The 19,249-nt window shown below is 36.0% G+C and overlaps 1 protein-coding gene across 4 annotated transcripts; it reads left to right on the forward strand.

Moving 5' to 3' along the window:
- The first annotated feature begins 362 nt into the window (after window positions 1-362).
- LOC104596716 (putative apyrase 7) lies at window positions 363-7,413 on the forward strand. Of its 4 annotated transcripts, XM_010257988.3 has the most exons (4): window positions 364-562; window positions 1,145-3,356; window positions 6,135-6,454; window positions 7,271-7,413. In XM_010257988.3, exons 2-3 carry the CDS (start codon window positions 1,355-1,357, stop codon window positions 6,440-6,442), a joined length of 2,310 nt encoding a protein of 769 aa, XP_010256290.1. In that variant the 5' UTR covers window positions 364-562; window positions 1,145-1,354; the 3' UTR covers window positions 6,443-6,454; window positions 7,271-7,413. The 4 variants fall into 4 exon arrangements, with proteins under 4 accessions (XP_088744198.1, XP_010256290.1, XP_010256289.1 ...); XM_088888072.1 differs by lacking the exon at window positions 7,271-7,413 and having other exon boundaries at window positions 363-562; window positions 6,119-6,620; XM_010257987.3 differs by lacking the exon at window positions 7,271-7,413 and having other exon boundaries at window positions 6,135-6,620.
- Window positions 7,414-19,249: the final 11,836 nt, after the last annotated feature.

Consider the following 19,249-nt stretch of genomic DNA (forward strand, 5'->3'; position numbering starts at 1 on the left):
ACCTGACGTGTGGAACAAAAAAGCAGGTCTATGACTCCAGGTCAACTTTGTCTTCTAGTGCGGCACTGAGGTCTTAATACTGTTTGAGGTAGTGTAATCCGCCAACCCCACTAGCCACTTAGAGCATATCAGGACACGTGGAGTGGTCAAGTGACTTGTCTGATAATGGGCCCATAGATTTCGTGAAGCTGATCAATCGAATCAACAGTCTAGATCTGGTATAGTAAATCATTACAATACATCCACTTCTATGATATCACTCGTGCCGTGTAAGAGGACGTCTCGTGGTCGAACCGCGTAGACACCGCCATGCCGTCACGAAAGTACGAAACAACGTTCAGACTTCTTCTTATGAGTTGCCGAAGTGGAGACCGAAAAGTAAAAACAGTTGGAGTCTTGGAGGGGTCTGGCTACTGGGCTTTACCCTTTTTTTCTTTTCTTATTTTTTCAAATAATTTCGTTTCATTCTTCTACTGGCCCAGCAACTGGATTTCGACGAATCGACCAAGATCAGATCAGAGTCTCCTCGTTCAGTTGGCTGGCGGATATCTATCTCTGTTGGGTGAGTATCTTTTACCTCAATCGTTTCACCTGTGTTTTGTTTTTTAGTTATTTTCTGGGATTTTTCATTGAACCCATTTGTTTTAGTCTTTGATTTAGGGCTTTCTGCTTGTTAGATCCTTGATCTTCTTTCTCCATCTTTGCCTCGTAATCTAAATCTATGTTTTATGACAAATGGGTTCAACTGGGTTCTATACTTTGAGTTCTGATTTTGTGATTTGAGTTAGAAAATGGCGGAGGGAAGGATAGATGGAGAGAGCTCTTTCGAATGTCTTGTAACCAAGCTTTTAAATTGAGCATGAAAACTGGTTTGAAATCCTTTTTTTCCTTTTTTGGTAAAGAAACATGGGTTGAAATCAAGTGCGTAATCTATGTTCAATTTGTTTGGGGCAGAGCTTGAAATGGGGTTCAACTTTTTGTTTGCTTTTAATTGGTTGATGAAATAGGGAAGCTATTGCTGAGATAGAAGAGATTAATCTAACTGTCTTTGTGGGTAATGTTGCAACAAGATTCCATCACTTGCACTGGTGGGAGTTATGTTTGTTATGTTTCTGATTAGTTTCTATTTGTGAAATTATTGCAGGTTCCATGGTTATTACATTACTTGTGACTTCTGGAAACTCTGTAAGGATAATGGGTAAATTGTGGGAGCATTTTTCAACTCTGTTCTTATACCGGTTCCCTGACGTGTTACGCAAGCAGCGAGGTGGTGCTACATTGTTTTCATGCATTTGAGCTTCACAGTTCTAAGATGAACTTGTGTAATTTTTCTAACAAGTAAAATATATATGTAATGGCCTTGAGCATAATTGCAGGAAATATTTCTGCTATAATGAGTCGTATAGCAGCCCCTCATTCTCCAAATGTATCTTCGGTATCACCTGGACTGTTACCTTCAGCAGGTCCAGATGATGACTTTAATTTACTTAACCCTAGACAGAAGAACAATTTGAAACTTTCCAAATCCCTCCAAGATTTATCTGCATACAAATTTGAACGAGAAGAAGATGATTTTAACATAGGAAATAATGAGAATGCCCGTCATGCAAAACTGCTTCATCCCTTACAGAGAGAAAGTGCCACAGCAAGTTTTTCAAAGGAGAAGGCCTTGTCAGCATCCCCATTTGCAAGGAGGAAATGGATGCGAGCAACCATGGCCATTGTTTGCCTGCTTTTGTTCGTTTTCCTTATCTATGTAGGTGCTAGGTATTTTAGTACTTTCTGGTCTCAAAGAACATCAAAATATTATGTTGTACTTGATTGTGGAAGCACTGGAACTCGGGTTTATGTATATCAGGCATCTATTATTCATAAAAAGGATGGCAGACTTCCTATCTCACTCAAGTCATTACCAGAAGGAATTCAAAGGAAATCTATGTCACGTGCTGGCCGTGCTTACCATCGAATGGAAACTGAGCCTGGGTTGGATAAACTAGTCCATAATGTATCTGGGTTAAGGTCAGCAATAAAACCACTTCTTTCATGGGCAGAGAAGCAAATTCCTAAACATGCTCATAAGAGTACTTCACTCTTCCTATATGCTACAGCTGGGGTCCGAAGGCTGCCACCTTCAGATTCACAATGGCTTCTTGACAAAGCATGGTCTATATTGAAGAATTCATCATTCTTGTGCCAGAGAGACTGGATTAAGATTATCACGGGCATGGAGGAAGCTTATTATGGATGGATTTCTCTTAACTATCACATGGGTATGCTAGGCTCCATGCCAGCAAAAGCAACATTTGGGGCACTTGATTTAGGTGGTTCGTCATTGCAGGTTACTTTTGAGACTAAAGAACTCATGCATGATGAGACTAGTTTAAACCTGAGCATTGGAGCCATTAACCATCACCTTAGTGCCTATTCTCTCTCAGGTTATGGTTTGAATGATGCCTTTGACAAGTCTGTGTTTCATCTTCTCAAGAAGCTCCCTGGGATTACTAAAGCAGACCTAATTAAGGGTGCCATAGAACTTAATCATCCCTGCTTGCAATCTGGCTATAAAGAAAGATACATCTGTTCCCATTGTGCTTTGTTAAATGATGAAAGTGGGAGCCCTCTGATGGGTGGGAGGAATCTGGGTAAAGGAGGAAAACCTGGATTTCCTGTGAACCTGATTGGTGCTCCACAGTGGAAAGAATGCAGTGCACTCGCAAAGATCACTGTCAATTTGTCTGAATGGATGGATTTAAATCAAGGACTTGATTGTGAGCTGCAACCTTGTGCTCTTAGTGAAAGTTTACCCCGTCCCCATGGGCATTTCTATGCCATGTCTGGCTTCTATGTGGTTTTTCGGTTTTTTAACTTGACATCAGAAGCCACTCTTGATGATGTATTGCAGAAGGGTCAGGAATTCTGTGAAAGAACATGGGAAATTGCAAAGAACAGTGTTGTTCCACAGCCTTTTATAGAACAATATTGCTTTAGGGCACCATATATTGTGTCTCTCTTGAGAGAGGGCTTGCACATCAGCGATCACCGAGTGTTTGTTGGTTCTGGTAGCATTACTTGGACACTTAGTGTTGCTCTATTGGAAGCTGGTCGAACATTGTCAACTGGAATGGAGCTCCACAGCTATAAAATACTTCAAATGAATATAAACCCACCCCTTTTTGCTCTAGCGTTCATGTCACTGGTGCTTATTCTATGTGCATTATCATGTATTGGAAATTGGATGCCGAGATTTTTCCGAAGGCCCTACCTCCCACTTTTCAGGCATAACAGTACAACTTCTACATCTGTTCTCAATATTTCATCACCATTCCGGTTCCAGCGTTGGAGTCCTATCAGCTCAGGTAAGCTTTGTATCGACAATTATGCTTATGCATTCAGTCTTCCATGGTTTATCGTTTTCCAAATAATATCCATATATTTTAGATTGTGTTTCTTATATTCTTAAAAGCTTTAGTGGGCTAATAGTTGTTAATTTATAAATTTGTTCTTTTTCTTAGAAAGCAAAGGAGTTCTGTACAAATAGTCTGATGTTCTTATTCTGTACATAGTTCGGGTCACAGAAACTAGAACTTACAGTGTTGTCAATCTTAACCGGTTGAAGACCGCTATAGACCACATGGTTGTCAAGGCAAATAGGTAAATTTAGGTGACAGTATGGTGCCTTTTGCCTTGGTGCCCTCCTAGGTGTTGCCTAGACAATAAATTTTTGACAAGTTCATAGATCTCGAGGTTATTTTTTAGTTACATTAGCAATCAGAAAGCACAAAAATTGAAGTACCAAAGAATTTCTTAAAGAGTGGTAAATTTTATAATAAAATATACAGATAATGAAATCCATAAAACAATAGCATTTTTAATTGTTGATTACAAATGTGCAATTTTCAAACATACTATTTAAATACAGTGAAAATATGAACAAATTAGAACTAATCAATTAGCAGATTCACAAGTTAAACAAACTAATGAACAACTAAATTAATAAGAGTAAAATAGTGGTGAGACACATAGGGGTCATTATTTCGGTCCTCTGGGCCAAACTTCAAAGATTGACTGAGATTTCCAATCTCAGGTGCTCCTTGTTTTTGTTCATGAGCTGCCCAAAAAGATTATGGTTATTTCAAATATCAATTAATTGCACTATTTGAAACTGCAATGAACATAAGCAGGCTTTAGATCAATGTTTTAAAAGGCATGGGAGGTGTGCCTCCAGGCGAGGTACCCCCAAAATTCCTTGAGGCATATGTCAAAGGCGTTGATACCCCTATGCCTTTTCATGAGTTGTGCTAGAGGCATACACCTCATGTGCCTCACACACACACCTCATACAAAAAAGACAGAAAAAGGAAAAAAGAAAGAAAAAGCAAAAGAAAGGGAAGAGAAAGAAAAAGAAAGGAAAGAAGAAAAGAGAAATGAAAGAAAAGAAAAGGGAAGGCTGTATTGTGGAGAGGTACCAACTCGTGCCCCTCCTTTGGGAAGGCTGTATTGTAATATCCTATTGATTTATTGAATAAAATTTTAATCATTTATCAAAAAAAAAAGAAAAGAAAAGGGAAGGAAAGATAAGGGGAGGTGCCCCCAAAAGATGATGGTTATTTCAAATATCAATTAATTGCACTATTTGAAATTGCAATGAACATAAGGAAGCTGTAGATCAGTGTTTTAAAAGGCATGCCTCTAGTCAAGGCGCCCCCAAAATGCCCTGAGGCATATGCCAGAGGTGTGATGCCTCTGAGGCATGTGCATACACCGTTTTCATGAGGAAAAGAAAAAGGAAAGAAAAAAGAAAATAAATGAAAGGAAAAGAAAGGCAAGGGAATGAAAAAGAAAGAAAAGAAAAGGGGAAATACAGTGGGCTGGGGGCTCTGCCCCTGGACCCCCTTGAAGCCCCTAGACCCCCCAATCCCTTTTCTATGTATCCCATTTTGGTTATTTTGTGCTAGGGAGGTCTTGCTTGGCTCCAACTCGCTTGCCTCCAACTTGCTTGCCTCCGCTTTGACAAGACCTCTCCCCCCCTCCCCCTTTTCAGTTAGTGTTATGCATCTTCATTCTTCTTAATACAAAAGATTTCTATTAAAAATAAAGAAAAATGGGGTCCTCCTTCCTCTTCTTCTTCCTCCCCCTCCTTCCTTCATTCCCCTCCTGTTAAGGAGGCTTACACCTCCTTTTCATGCTTCACTGCTTTTGCTTAATGTCAATCCATGCTTCTTGAGTGTAAGTACTGAGCTATGTACAGAAACTATATGTACAGAGGACCATATATCTATACTTTTCTTTTCAGTTAATACAATATACTTTACCATTTTCAAAAAGAGTACTAGACTATGTCTGAAACAAAAACAGAGTTATTCAGAGCTGCTAGAAAGGGGAAAGCTAGAGTTCTTGAGGTGGCCATGAATTAAATTGACAAGATGTATGCCTCATAAGGGTGCTACCGGAATGAAATGAAAAAATTCACATGGCTAACCAGGAATATGAATTTGAGGATTCAATGGGTGAGGAGATCAGCAAATGGGGTGGCGGATGCTTTGGCTAAGCAAGGGGTGAATAGGTCTATTTTATTCAGGGCACACCTGTAATGTTTTTCTTTTTGTAAGAGAGGTACCAGCTTGTGCCTCTCTATGGAATGCTTGTAAAGATATGACAAAGTTTATTAATAAAACTCAAGTTATTTATCAAAAAAAAAGGATGTATGCCTCAAGAATATCATTAGATTTTAGCAGTGAAAAAAAGAAGACCATTAGATTGGTTAAGTTAAACTGGAGTAGTCTTTATTTTAAGCAATTATTTGTATATTTATTAAAAAGTTAAAAGGTAAATACAATATAAAACATCAAAGCCATATAGAGGTCTATTGAACAGTCTATTTTATTTCTCTTTTGTCTCAAGAGTAATTTGTGAGTCAACAAAAACACACCATCCTTAATTTTACATTCTTAGGTATTCCTTTTCAACTCGAGTTTTTTTTCTTTTGATAATTTTTTATTTTTTTAACTTGAGTTTCTTATTCAACAAATCCCATCTTATCAATATCTTTCAAACAACAAAAAAGATTCTTGTCTACCAAGTGCTTTATTTCAAGTAAGGCTTTTAGAATCAATTTCAGTTATATGTTCTTTCAGGAGACGGGAGAGTAAAGCTGCCACTAAGTCCTACCATTGCTGGCTCCCAGCAGAGACCTTTTGGTTTTGGATATGGTTTGGGAGGCAGCAGCATCCAGCTCATGGAGTCTTCCTTACATCCACCTACCAGTAGTGTTTCACATAGTTATTCCTCAGGAAGCTTGGGGCAAATGCAATTTGATAATGATGGTGGAATGGGTTCATTTTGGGCCCCTCACAGAAGTCAGATGCGCCTTCAAAGCAGGAGATCACAGTCTAGAGAAGACCTTAATTCATCACTGTCTGAGGCACACATGGTGAAGGTCTAAAACATAATGCTGGTAGGAGCACTTATTTTTTGAAACTATATTAATTCTAGAAATAGCAATACTAAGTTCTCAATAGAAACATTTTATCTTTTTGAAATTCAATTATTCTGTACCATAGAGCTCTCACATCAGTTTCAGAGTCAACTGACATAATAAAATGGGACTTCTTTTTTTGATATTTTTCTGTTGTATGTACTGACAACCTTCAAATGTGCTACTAACCTCTCACAGACATCATCATCAAACATGAATATTGCTTGTGCTTTGAAATAAAGTGCATCTATGTTTTAGGGTCTAAAGCAACTAAGCGACATAGACTCCACAAAATCTAGGATAAAATCATCCTCAGTGATTGTCCGCTTTTCTGCTTCGGAGCATGCATTTACTTTGAACATTGGTGATAATACCATACTTATTAATTATCTTACAAGTGTTCAACATTATTCGCTAAATTATATAGTAAAGTCTCATTCTGTTCCAGTATGATTTGCTCATATGCTCCTAGAGTTGCAGCAAAGTGTTCCCTAGGACAGGACTGGGGCCTAATAGCAAAATTGTCAGAGATCCAGAACATGCGTTAATTGAACCAAGTTTGTTCTACTGCTTATGACTTTGAGCCATAAATTTCGTTGTTATTCTTTATTTTCCTGTTATAAGTCATTAATGCCATGAATATTGGTTTATATTGTTCTGAAAAAAAAATCTTTGGACCTTTCTATCATTGAACTTCAGCAATTTATCAGATTAGGACCACATTCTCATTATACTCTGGTTCTTTGATCAATCAGTCTGAATAAACATTATAACAACTTGTCTGTTTGTTTGAAGATTTGACTTTTATCAGCTGCCATGGATTGAGGACAGCTCATTGGTATTCATCCGTGAGCTGACAAGATGGTATTTTGTAGTCATCTCAAGATGTAAAGAGAATTACTTGTGAAGATTGAACAGTATCAGGATACCTCATAAAACTTGCAATTTTTTGGCATTCTCTCTCTCTCTCTCTCTTTTTTTTATTCTTTTTTTTTTCCATCTTTCAGTATTATGCTTTGGCATCTAACCCATATCATATGTTCTAGTCTTCCAATTTCAATTAACTAGCGGTAGCGGCAATGAGTTTGGTTTAAAACAAGAGAATTTAGGTGGGGTGGGTGGATTAGACAGCGTCAACAGAACAAACAAATACCAGCCTGACAGCATGTTAGCATCTGTAGCATTTCATGTGTACTTATTGGAGCTTTGGTGAAATATCTTTTCCTTGTCCAAATAAAAAAGTAGGAATATGTAGTCGGAATTAGATCATTCCAAATAATGTTTCTCACCATTTCCCTCCAATAGTTTTACTGATCAATCCCATTATAACCACCAACTTCAATTATCAAATATTTAACCAAACAATAGTGAAAAATGAAAAGTTAGTGGTAGTTATAATTTGTGACAATTGACAGGTTAACTATTTTTTTTTATTCTCACGGGGCTACCCAACAGGAGTGGCCCATCCCTTTGACGAGCAAGGTTTATCGGCTGGCTGTAGAACCAATGATGAGGTTCCACGCCAGTAATAAAAAACATGGGGCCCACACCTTTTACAGTGGGGCCCATGAATTTATTACTGGCATGGAACTTCATCATTGGTTTTACAGCCAGCCAAACAGCTACACCTCCCCTGGAAATTTATCAAGCCAAAACAGGTGAGGGCATTATTTTCCCATATTGAAAAGAGTATAAATACAAATATATACAGTACAAATACATACAAAATATAAGTTTTTGCATTGTACATATTTGTATTTGTACTCCTTCCAAACTGAGCTTAAACTGTGTTTGTTTGTAATGCAAATTTCATCTGAATATAAATTTTGCACCCAGTTTAGTTTTGTATACATTTGTTTGTGATTATCATTTGCATTCATACTTGATGCAAAATTTGCACTTTTGCACCTAGTTCAGTGCAAAATCATGTATTTTGTATTATTATGTATGTATTTGTACTGTATGTATTTGTACTCTATATATTTGTAGTTGTATTCCTTTTGGAAGGAGTGCAAAATCATGTATTTTGTATTATTTTGTATTATCATGTATTTCGGAAGGAGTACAAATACAAATATGTAGAGTGCAAAACCTTATATTTTGTATGTATTTGCACTGTATATATTTGCATTTGTACTGACTCGATTTGAAAATAGTGCAAATACAAATATGTAGTGTAAAACATTGTATTTGCATTGTATTCAGTATTTCTAAATCTTGTATTTGCATTATACATATTTGTATTTGTACTCTTTCTTTGTCTCATTTGCATCCATTAGCAGTGTAAATTATGCATCCACCTTAATTCTCTCGTATAATGAACAGACTATATCAATTTGGTTCCTACCTTATCCCCTCTCCCCATACCCAAATAAATAACCTTACTCCCTCATTTCTCTTTCATTTAAATAGGAGATTATAGAATTTTACTTCTTACAAACAAATAAAACAATGTCAAATATGACGTTAAAATAAACTAAGGTTTTATACTCAGTCCATTTGCACAATTGCACTACTATGCTGTTACATCAGTTCAAATGAAATTTGCACTGTGACCAAATGGAGCTTAAGCAATATTTGCCTGCGATAGAATAAATAAACATTGAGAAACCTATCAGGTACTTAACAAACCTGAGCTAAAGTTTGACTATCAACAGTTTTTTGAAGGCAGCACAGAAAATAATAGAACGCAGTTACTAAAAAATGCAGTCCAGTTAATCGGTGGTCACTTTGTCGCTATATGAAAAAAAGAAAGATGGCAATATTTTGATACAAGACTATGCAAACCGAGGCATTAATCTTCTCATAGACCTCCCTGGTTTCCTCTTGAGATTTGCTTCAGTTGTGGCATGTGGTTTTTGGTCACTCACCTTGGTGGTTCTACAATTTGTATCGCAACTTTATAGAGTAATGTTAGAACTTTCTCTTGTCAGTCAATGTGGGTTGTTATTTCTATTACAAAATGCTCCTCCTATGTTGGTGTTACTAAGGCTCAGTTTAGAAGCAGTACAAAAGCAAATATGTACAGCGTAAATACATACAAAATATAAAGTTTTGCACCTTACATATTTACATTTGTACTTCCAAACTAAGCCTAAGGGGTTCCACCAGCATTCCCATGTTTATGCACCATGATCATTGGAAAAGAATGACTAGCAACAATCAGATATAAGAATGCATTATCACAAATCAGGATTGGTTGTAGATCATATGATCCAAGACCTCATTTTCCACAATAACCACAATAACATGAAGCAACCAAGTTTAAATTTGGTTTGCTTTACACTGGGTGAAAGTGAGACAATGAACTAATTTCTGTCATTGAAACAATTTACTAGTGTGGGCTTGTCTTACAATATCGGTCTCAGGCCCAGATAAAGGAGGGTTGGATCAAGTTGGAAGCTGACATTCTGACTAAAATTTTTGCCAAACTATCAAGGTCATGGTCATTAGGGGTGTCAGTTGGACTGGATTTGGTTCAATCCGGTCCAATCCAATGTGAGTCCATTATAAATGGGCCAGGCCCAATCCAATCCAATAAATGTTTTGGACCAATTTGGATTGGTCCAATTTAATGTCTGGACCGTTCAATCTGTTCAAATTCATTTTGATTTAGATTGGTTTCAACCCAAACCTTGTCCATTGACACATATATTCTTATCTTATATCAGTGGACCAAATATTGGCTTAATCTAATATAAATTTGTTACAGATGGACCAGGTCCAATCCAATCTAATAAATATTTTGGACCGGATTGGTCCAATCTAATATGTCTTATTGGTCCATCCAATCCGTCCAAATTAATTTTGGACTGGACTGGATCCAATCCATAACCGGTCCATTGACACCCTTAATGGTCATGGTCTTGATTTGTGAACAGACCAGAATGGCGAAACAAGATTAATTCATGGGAATGATGTTCAAGGTTTAGAAGTACAAGAACCTACCAGAAGGACTGGCAAATAGTTCTTAGGCTCAGTTTGGAAGCATTAGTGGGTATTATTTTATATGTAGAGTGCAAAACCTTGTATTTTGTATTATTTTATATGTATTTGCACTGTATATATTTACATTTGTACTCCTTCCAAACTGAGCATTAGTGGGTGATACATGCATTCATATATTAGTTCATTGCTAAACCTCCAAATTCATGAGAATGGCACGGCACACTCCATGGAGAATAGGTGGTTAAAACAGTTATATTTCAACATGTAAATTGATTGTATGATCATGTTTATGCAGTTAATCAACTGCCAGGAAATTCTGATGCATGTATAGATTGGAGCACCCATGAAGGATTTAATTAGCTCTCAACCTACCAATTGGTATATAATAATATCATCATGGATTCACTTTCCTTTTTTCTTCAATTTTTTTTCTTCATGGTTGGTAATATTATAGAGGAAATTGAATCATTTGATTAAATCAAACTTCCAAACATATTATTGGCTTGATTTGAGTTAGGGGTGCAAGTCAACCACCCAACTTGAAGGAATAACAAGGAGGCATAGCCTAGAACCTTGTTTTGTATTAGGTTCATATTTGCATTGCAAAGGGTGCATTTGGTTGCAGTATGAATTTTATTTGCATTGGTGTAAATGTATTTGTCTTATTTGTTTGTGAGAAATAAAATGGGAAGCAAAATGAACTAACCTCCACTTAAATGAAAGAAAATGGAGGCAAGATATGAGATATTTGTCTTGGAGTAAGAGATGCAAGATGATGTGATCCTCACTTTATATGTGAATAAATTGTTTGGAAGAAGGTGGTACACATTTTGCATCAATTTTTGTGATGCAAAATTTTCACTGCTAGTTGAATGCATGAGACAAAAGGTACAAATTTTGTATCATGTGGGAATGCAAATCATAAATACAAATAAAAGCAAAACTGAATTAGGTGCAAATTTTGCACCTGATCAAGATTTGCACTGTAGCCAAACGCAACCTTAGTATTTAATGGTGTCATTGAATTCTAATGTATGATCTCGCCAAGTAACTTGTTCCCTCAACCCAAAATCCATGTAGAAGCTGAAGGGTGTGTTTGGTTTGAAGGAAAAAAATAGGGAAAGGTAAGGAAATCTATATAAATACATTTCCTTAGTTTGGAAGGAGTACAAATACAAATATATATAGTGCAAAACCTTGTATTTTGAACTATTTTGTGTATATACACTGTACATATTTGTATTTGTACTCTTTCCAAACTAAGCTTTATTTTTTCATTCAAACCAAACAGAGCCTGGTTTGAAACCCTACCTTTTCTTTCAAACAAAACACAACCTAAAAGTATATTTCAATATCCTTAGCTACTTATCAGCTATACAGCTCTAGATTGAATGCTCAAAAGAGGCAGTTGTTGCTGCCAAATCTGGAGCTGAGGGCAGTTAGGTAACTTCCCAAGTGATGAGGCCGAGAGTTCCACCTGCAAGAAGTCAAAAGACGTTAGAGTCCCCGAGATGTGTAATCCCTTTTATAGCCAGGGCAAGTTAGCAGATGACTTTGAGAAGGCCAAGGTCACAAAGAGCAAGAGCACTTGGAGTGATTTAGTATGCGTAAGAGAGGCACTTAGGGCCTTGGAATCCCTTGTATAGCCAGAGTTGCACAGGAGCCCAACATGGTGGGCAAGATGTAATTGTTCTGCTTGCCAGGGGACAAAATGGTGGTAGTTACCGAAGCGCGATCCTCGCGGCCGAGCGTTACCTTGCCATTTAATGCATGGAGGAGCTCGGTCGAGATTGTAACATCCGCAATTAACATTGCCACGAATTGATGATGATGACCTTGGTTGAAGCTGAGACGATGAAAATGCCCTTCAAACATGCCATGTATCGTCCGCTGGTGGAGCGATCAATAGTGCTTTGGATGAAGAAATAAATTAGAGAGAATCCTTAATCTTTTCCTCTTGGTTGAGTGTTTCTTTTGGTTATTGTAGTGTTTGAAGAAAATCGATGAATTTGTAGATTCTCGGATCGTTTTCTTCCAATTAATTACTCAAAAGTTGATGAATAGCTAGAATCATTGTATAGTCCCCTACTGTGGACTAAGAATTTGAAGTCCCTTTCAGAAACAATCCGGACTAAGAATTCGAAACCCCTTTTCCCAATAAATACTTCCTTTGAATCCATGGGACCAATCTAAATAAACTGAAAGGGCCATAGCTTGTGAAGCATATTTGGTGAAAGCTTGAAAAATTCAATCAGATACTTTAATCATCTTTTGGAAAACCGTACTCATAACTAAATTATTTGGGCAATTCACAATTTAGTATATATTTGGTATACCTTCCATTTATTAAATAAACTTTGAAAGCTGAAAAAAGTGGCACCACTAGATGCCACATCAGCAGAGCAATAAATAAATGCTTTTGTGTTGAGGATTTGTTGAAGCTTCTCCAACTGTTGTCTTGCCCGTAAATCAAAACAAGAATTTATCACCATTTAGATGTACAAAATAGCATAATGGAATATTATAATGATAAGCTTATTATATTGGCCTGGACCATCAAGCCAAGACGAGGGCTGCCTGTAATATTATGATGAAAGGAGAACATGAAAAATCTAGAGTTAAGAGTACATTTATAGTATATATTAATATATTAAAATATATTATCTATAAGTTAATTATAAATGTAAGTTATAATCATAATTTTCTAAAATAGTTTTATTAATTGATATAGGCAAGTCAGGATGACTGGCCTGGCCAGGCATGGGCTCGGACATATATTATTAACCTGAGATGTAGCCCAGGTGGAGCCCTACATGCTGTTACTATCATGTGAAAACCCGGTCTAGGCCCTGCTTGGCCCATGATCATTCCTACTGTAAAAGTACAAACCTCAAACCTGTATTACTTTGTTCAAGGGGACCACTTTCCTCTTCTTGAGATCTTATTATCTAGCCTTTTGGATTTCCAGGTTTTGTCTAGTTCGCTATATTGGGTCCCTCGGTTGGGGCACTTGCCCTACGTTGGGGCTTTAGGCTGTGTTCGATTGCAATGCAAATAAATTTGTATTGATGCAAAATTATAGTAGTGCAAATGATTTGAGTGTAAATTCTGACTTTTTTTTTTTCAAATTATAGCTTATTTCCTTTGATTGCACTATAAATTAAGTAAATTAAGACATAAATTAGAATAAAGTAAAATCCAAAACAAAGTTAAATCAGAATTTGCATTTTTTTTTTTCATTTGCACTCCCATACATTTATATTAATGCAAATAAAATGGCATTATAACCAAACACAGCCTTAGGTGTTGTTTATAAACGGTACATTTTTTATTTTCTGATTTATGTTGAAGGGCTACACAACCAGGGCGGGGGGTGGCCCATCCCCCAATCCATAATCCCCCAACCAAGATGCAGGCGGAATTCGATCCTAAACCTCTGTTGCGACCAGTAGGAGACCTTACGAACCCGCTGGTTGGCACCTTGCTTTAGGTGCTGTTTATGGTTATTTATTTGACGTGTTTATTTGGTTTCTATGTCTTTCTGTTTTCTATTAAGGGTAGTTTCTATCTTAGAGCTGTAGTATTTAATAGGTGTGACTTTGTACTTATTTCACTATCAGTTTAGGAAGAGTATAAACCTTATTTTGTACAAATACAATATACAGTGCAAAACCTTATATTTGTTCTTACATAATTTTATCTGTACTCTTTTCAAACAGAACCAAATCAAAATTGATTCGGTTACAAATTTTGCACTTGGTCAAGATTTGCACTGCAAGCAAACACAGCATTAGTATTGAATGGTATAGATATAGTTACTGAAATCTAATGTACGATCCCGCAAAGTAACTCGTTCACTCAATCTATTGATTGAGTGTTTCTTTTCATTCTTGTAGTGTTTGAAGAAAATCGATGAATTTAAAGACTCCTAGTCATTTTCTTCCAATTAACTAGTCAAAAGTTGATGAATATATAGGTGATATTAATTCGTCAAATAGTCCCCCACTATGGACTAAGGATACGAAATCTCTTTCAGAACTGTTCCAAACAAATACTTCCATTAATTGAATCCATGGACTGATCTAAATAAACTGAAATAGCCATAGCTTGTGGAGTGAGCTTGAAAGCTACTACCCGGTGATATGCCTTAATCGTAAGGTCTGCATATATTTCAGGATAGTTGGTATAGAACAAAGAAGGCTTTACTCATATTGGTGAAAGCCTTGACAAACTCAATCAGATATCTTAATCATCCTTTAGAAAACCCTACACGTAATGAAAGCCTTGACAAACTCAATCTGATCCGTCTCTCAGCCCAAGCCAAACATGAGATAAGGATGGGTTGATTGGCTCAACCCAATATTGCAACCTTAAAAAGGTAAATGCCATTTCAACTTCCCAGAATTGATACTCTAGATTGAGTGCTCCGAACGACTCTTTTTAGCATTTTTAATGGGTTATGGGTGTGAAGAAAGAACTCAGAAATCCTCAATCATCTTCTCTTGATTATGTCTCACCACTTGTTTGTAGTGTCTCAAGAGAAACGATGCCATGATTCATTCTCTGGTCGTTTTCTTCCATTAGAATCCATTGCATGTTCCCCTACTCAAACTCATAAAAGAATTGGTAATCTCTTTCAAAGGGGGTCCTGTCTGATGTTTACTTCCATTGATAAACAATATTTAAGCTGAAAAGACCGTAGCGTGTGAAGATGATATCAACATTTTGCTGTCAAACTTGCTCCTTGGAGGTTGTCATTTATCATGATTTAACCATATTAGATCAGATACATGTATAGTGGGTTTAGAGATATATTAAAGAAGGCTTCAACATTATTGGTTCAAATTTTGACAAATCAACTCAACTAGACATCTTCCTGATCAACCTTTTGAATTGACGTGGTCGAAATGATCTAGAATTATGAATTAACACGGGCAAAACAAGTTTGGATGAAGATAAGCTTGAAGAGCAGGCACCACATTTGGTTTATGGACATTGCAAATATACACAAGGAATCGTATAGGGAAGAGCTGTGAACCATGTTTCATTGATCTACTCTATAAATGGAGTTATCCATTGTTAAATCGTCTTTGTCAGATCATTTCTCAGTTTCTTACCATACCTTAAGCTATGTCTGAAACGATGGGTGAACACAAAACGGTGGTGACAGGTAGGGGTTGGTATGAGCCGAATCAATCCAAATATCTTATTATTTGGGCTCGGCTAAACTGAGCTTCATATACAAAATTAAGTTTTCAACTGCCCCATACAAAAAAAAAAAAAAAAAGCTTATATTATATAATATAACTTTGATTAGATTTACAATTTCCAACCTATATATTAAGTGCGATATCAGTTTGTGTCCACCTGGACCACACCTAGTGACAGTGGAACAATGGAAATGACCCAACTGCCTGCTCCAATTTAGGTTTCAGATATTAGCAAAAGTCAAGTCTAGCCAAGACAAACTTAAATGAGTGTTGGGCAAGCCAACTTCCCAAGGGCAGGTAGGCGTTAATTGGAATGCAGTTTGACTAAAATGCTCTATAGTTCCATTCTTTGAATAATCTTCATTCCCGGAAATCCTATTATATTCGATATTTAACTTTTTGGTCACAATTAAACCAAATTGATATTTTCCCGGTATCATTGTCAAATTTAATTTCATTCCACCAAAATTTCCGGGTCTAAGTCAGAAAATAGAATGCTTCAATTTACCAAAAATAAAAATAAATAAAAAAATAGATTACCTAATGGGATCAAATAACTACATGATTAATTTGGGGAGATTGTGTGACAAATCCATCAATCCATATCAGCCCTATCTATACCCACCTTGTGTTGGGTCTAGATCTGCCAATAAAATGTAATCCAACACCCTATCAACATCATTTATACATGGTGGGTCTTATATTTATGATAGGCCTTAGTTTTATAATTAGATGTGTGGTGTATGATCGAGTTGGTAGGGTATTGTTATTGTTAGGAGATCCCAACTCTTTTGTGTTCGTTTCCCAAAATAATTATTTAGAAGTTAGTAGCTGATTCAGTTGAAATTGTCAGTACGCAGATGTGGTTCATAGTGGAGGTGGGATCAGCTGCCCTGCCCATAAGGGTGTCAATGGACCGGTTTTGGATTGGACCCCGTCCAGTCCAAAATCAATTTGGATGGATTAGATTGGATTGAATTGGACCTGGTTGGTCTATTTATATTAGATTGGATTGGATAAAGCCAATATCTAATCCATTGATATAAGAAAAGAATACATGTGTCAATGGATCGGTTTTAGGTTGAAACCAATTTAAATCAAAATGAATTTGAACAGATTGGATGGTCTAGGTATTGAATTGGACCGGTCCAAATTGATTCAAAACATTCATTGGATTGAATTGAACCAGGTCTATTTATAATAGACTCACATTAGACTGGATTGGATTGAACCAAATCCAGTCCAATTGACACCCCTATTTGCCCACATAGCGTGTCCCCCACAACCCATTCCCTCCGTGTATTGAGAATATCTCTACATGACAAGTATGAAGATGAAAGATGTTCTCAGAACTTGACTTTGATCAAGGCAAACCCCGTTTGAGCAGTGCATTGAAAACATCTCTATAATTATGTACTTTATTTCATAGAGAAATATTCTCAATATAAGGTAGTAAAAAACGGTTGGAATGGTGTGGGACTTGCCTTGATGGAAGCCGATATCTCATGTTCTCAGTGCACAGAGGGGATGGGCAGTGGGAGTGGGGCACACTCTGTGGGCAACGATCGGATCACTTCCTAATCCTAATGACCTGGGATGGGACTGCTAGCGAATAGTAGATAGCTACTATCATAAATCCAAAATTAAAAAAAAAAAAAAAAATCCAAATCCGATGATAGAAATTTGTCTGCTTTCTTTTAACTTTTCAGTTTAGGCGAGATTCCATTTTGTGGTCGGTCTGATCCTACATATATACGACACATGACAAGGTAAGCGAGGAGACCCCTTTGCAATTATGATGTGGACACATGACAAGCTAACGAGCTTAATGGCATCAACTCTTAGGATAAAGCTCCTACTAGGAATAGAAGCAATATTTACTTTTAGTCTTTTGGAATCATCAAATTCCTGCAAGGAAGTTTTTAATATTTACCACCAGTAATAAGAGTAGGATTCAGAGTGGAAGTAATACAAAACGATTTAAACACCCACTATTTAATGATGATATGCCACTGAATAAGACACAGATTGGTGAAACAGGACTCGTGTAGACCCGACTCCATATGGTTGGAAAAGGCTTAGGTAGCATTTGGTAAAACTGAACTCTAAAATTTGAGAAAGCAATTCTAATTGTGATTCTAGATTCTGAATAGATAAAAATTTGTTTGTTTGTTTTTTCTGTCCTCTAGATGCAGCTGAATTGTTTGAATATCTGAAAAGATATTATTTTAGATATTTATTTCATGATTTTTTTTGAAGGAAAACTGGGAAGAAAATGGTTTACTAGCCAATACCACTAATTCCACCAAATAAAAAGAAGAAAAAGAGAAATAGTGCCCAACTTGATCTGATATGAGTTTGTAAATCGAAGTTAACCTGAGTCAAACCGATTATATCATGTTAAAATATCTAATTTAATAAGTTTCTAATTTGAAAGGAAGCGGAATCATCTCTCTCCTCATCCCATGTTTTGACTGTTTCCCAGTTCCCTCTTTTTCTTGCTTCACAAAAATTCAAATTCAAACTATTTTGAGTTTTTGAAAGATACATGCAACTGTCAGGATTAGTGAAACCAGTCCAGACATTGTACCAAATTCCATGATTAGAACTTGGGTGGTGTTTGATAATACTCTTTAGATGTCTATATGTAACATCTAGTGAGAGAAAAGATGTCTTAAATGGTAAGAACTAGTGTCTTGTCATACTAGAATTAGATGAACTTTAGACGTGATGAAATACTGTTAATGTCCTCATTACTTTCATCTATTTAGTAGATAAAAGTAATAATAATAACAACAACAATAAATAATATTGTTTTTTAATAATAATAGAATATTTATTACTAATTAAGTAATAAGTAATGTTATTTTTTATTTTAATAAATGATAACTTCTAGTAATAATGTTTATTTATTAATAATAATCAGTATTGCTAAAAATATTTATTATTATTGATTAATAAGTAATATTATTTATTTATTTAAATATATAATGAATTTTTAATTGTACTATTTATTTAATGATATTTTTAAATATTAGTATTATAATATTTGTATTTAATATTATTTTTGTTATTTATAATTTTATCAAACAGTAAAATGATCTTTTCATCCTCTAAAAAATAAAAAGATTGTTTTTACATCTTTTCAGATTTTAAACCTGAATAATAGCATTTTTGAATTTTTAGACATCTTCAGATTTATCAAATGTCATCTTATTTTTAATTTTAACGTTTGTAGCATTCCTTTGAATATTTTTCTTTTACAGTTTAAACTGACAACAATGCTCGTATTACGAGTTAGATTTAATGTCCACTCCGTCAGTTTCGATTGACAAAAATGTCAGCTCAGTTTGGTCCAATGGATAGATTTGTATGTCACTAAACCGACCCAAACCATATACGGCCCTAAATTAGATTAAAAGACATGGGCATTTCTATCAATGCCTTAAGGCCATTTTTGGAAGAAAAAGTTTTAAAACAATCTTTTAAATTAACTGTCCTTATTTAGAGGCTGTACCAAACAATCTGGACATGTAAACTAAAATTCATCCTCTCAGTGCTCAGACGTCCATTCGGTGCAAACAAACGAGTCCTTTATTATATTTGATGACAACAG

The sequence above is a fragment of the Nelumbo nucifera genome, chromosome 5 (genome assembly GCF_055504915.1).
Source record: "Nelumbo nucifera cultivar China Antique chromosome 5, China Antique-T2T, whole genome shotgun sequence".
NCBI classification, from domain to species: domain Eukaryota; kingdom Viridiplantae; phylum Streptophyta; class Magnoliopsida; order Proteales; family Nelumbonaceae; genus Nelumbo; species Nelumbo nucifera.

Excerpts from the sequence above, each read along its gene's own strand:
- LOC104596716 (XM_010257988.3), top strand. The coding sequence starts at position 1,355 with ATGGCCTTGAGCATAATTGCAGGAAATATTTCTGCTATAATGAGTCGT. Across the intron at positions 3,357-6,134 it reads TTGGAGTCCTATCAGCTCAG|GAGACGGGAGAGTAAAGCTG; the intron begins GTAAGCTTTGTA and ends ATGTTCTTTCAG.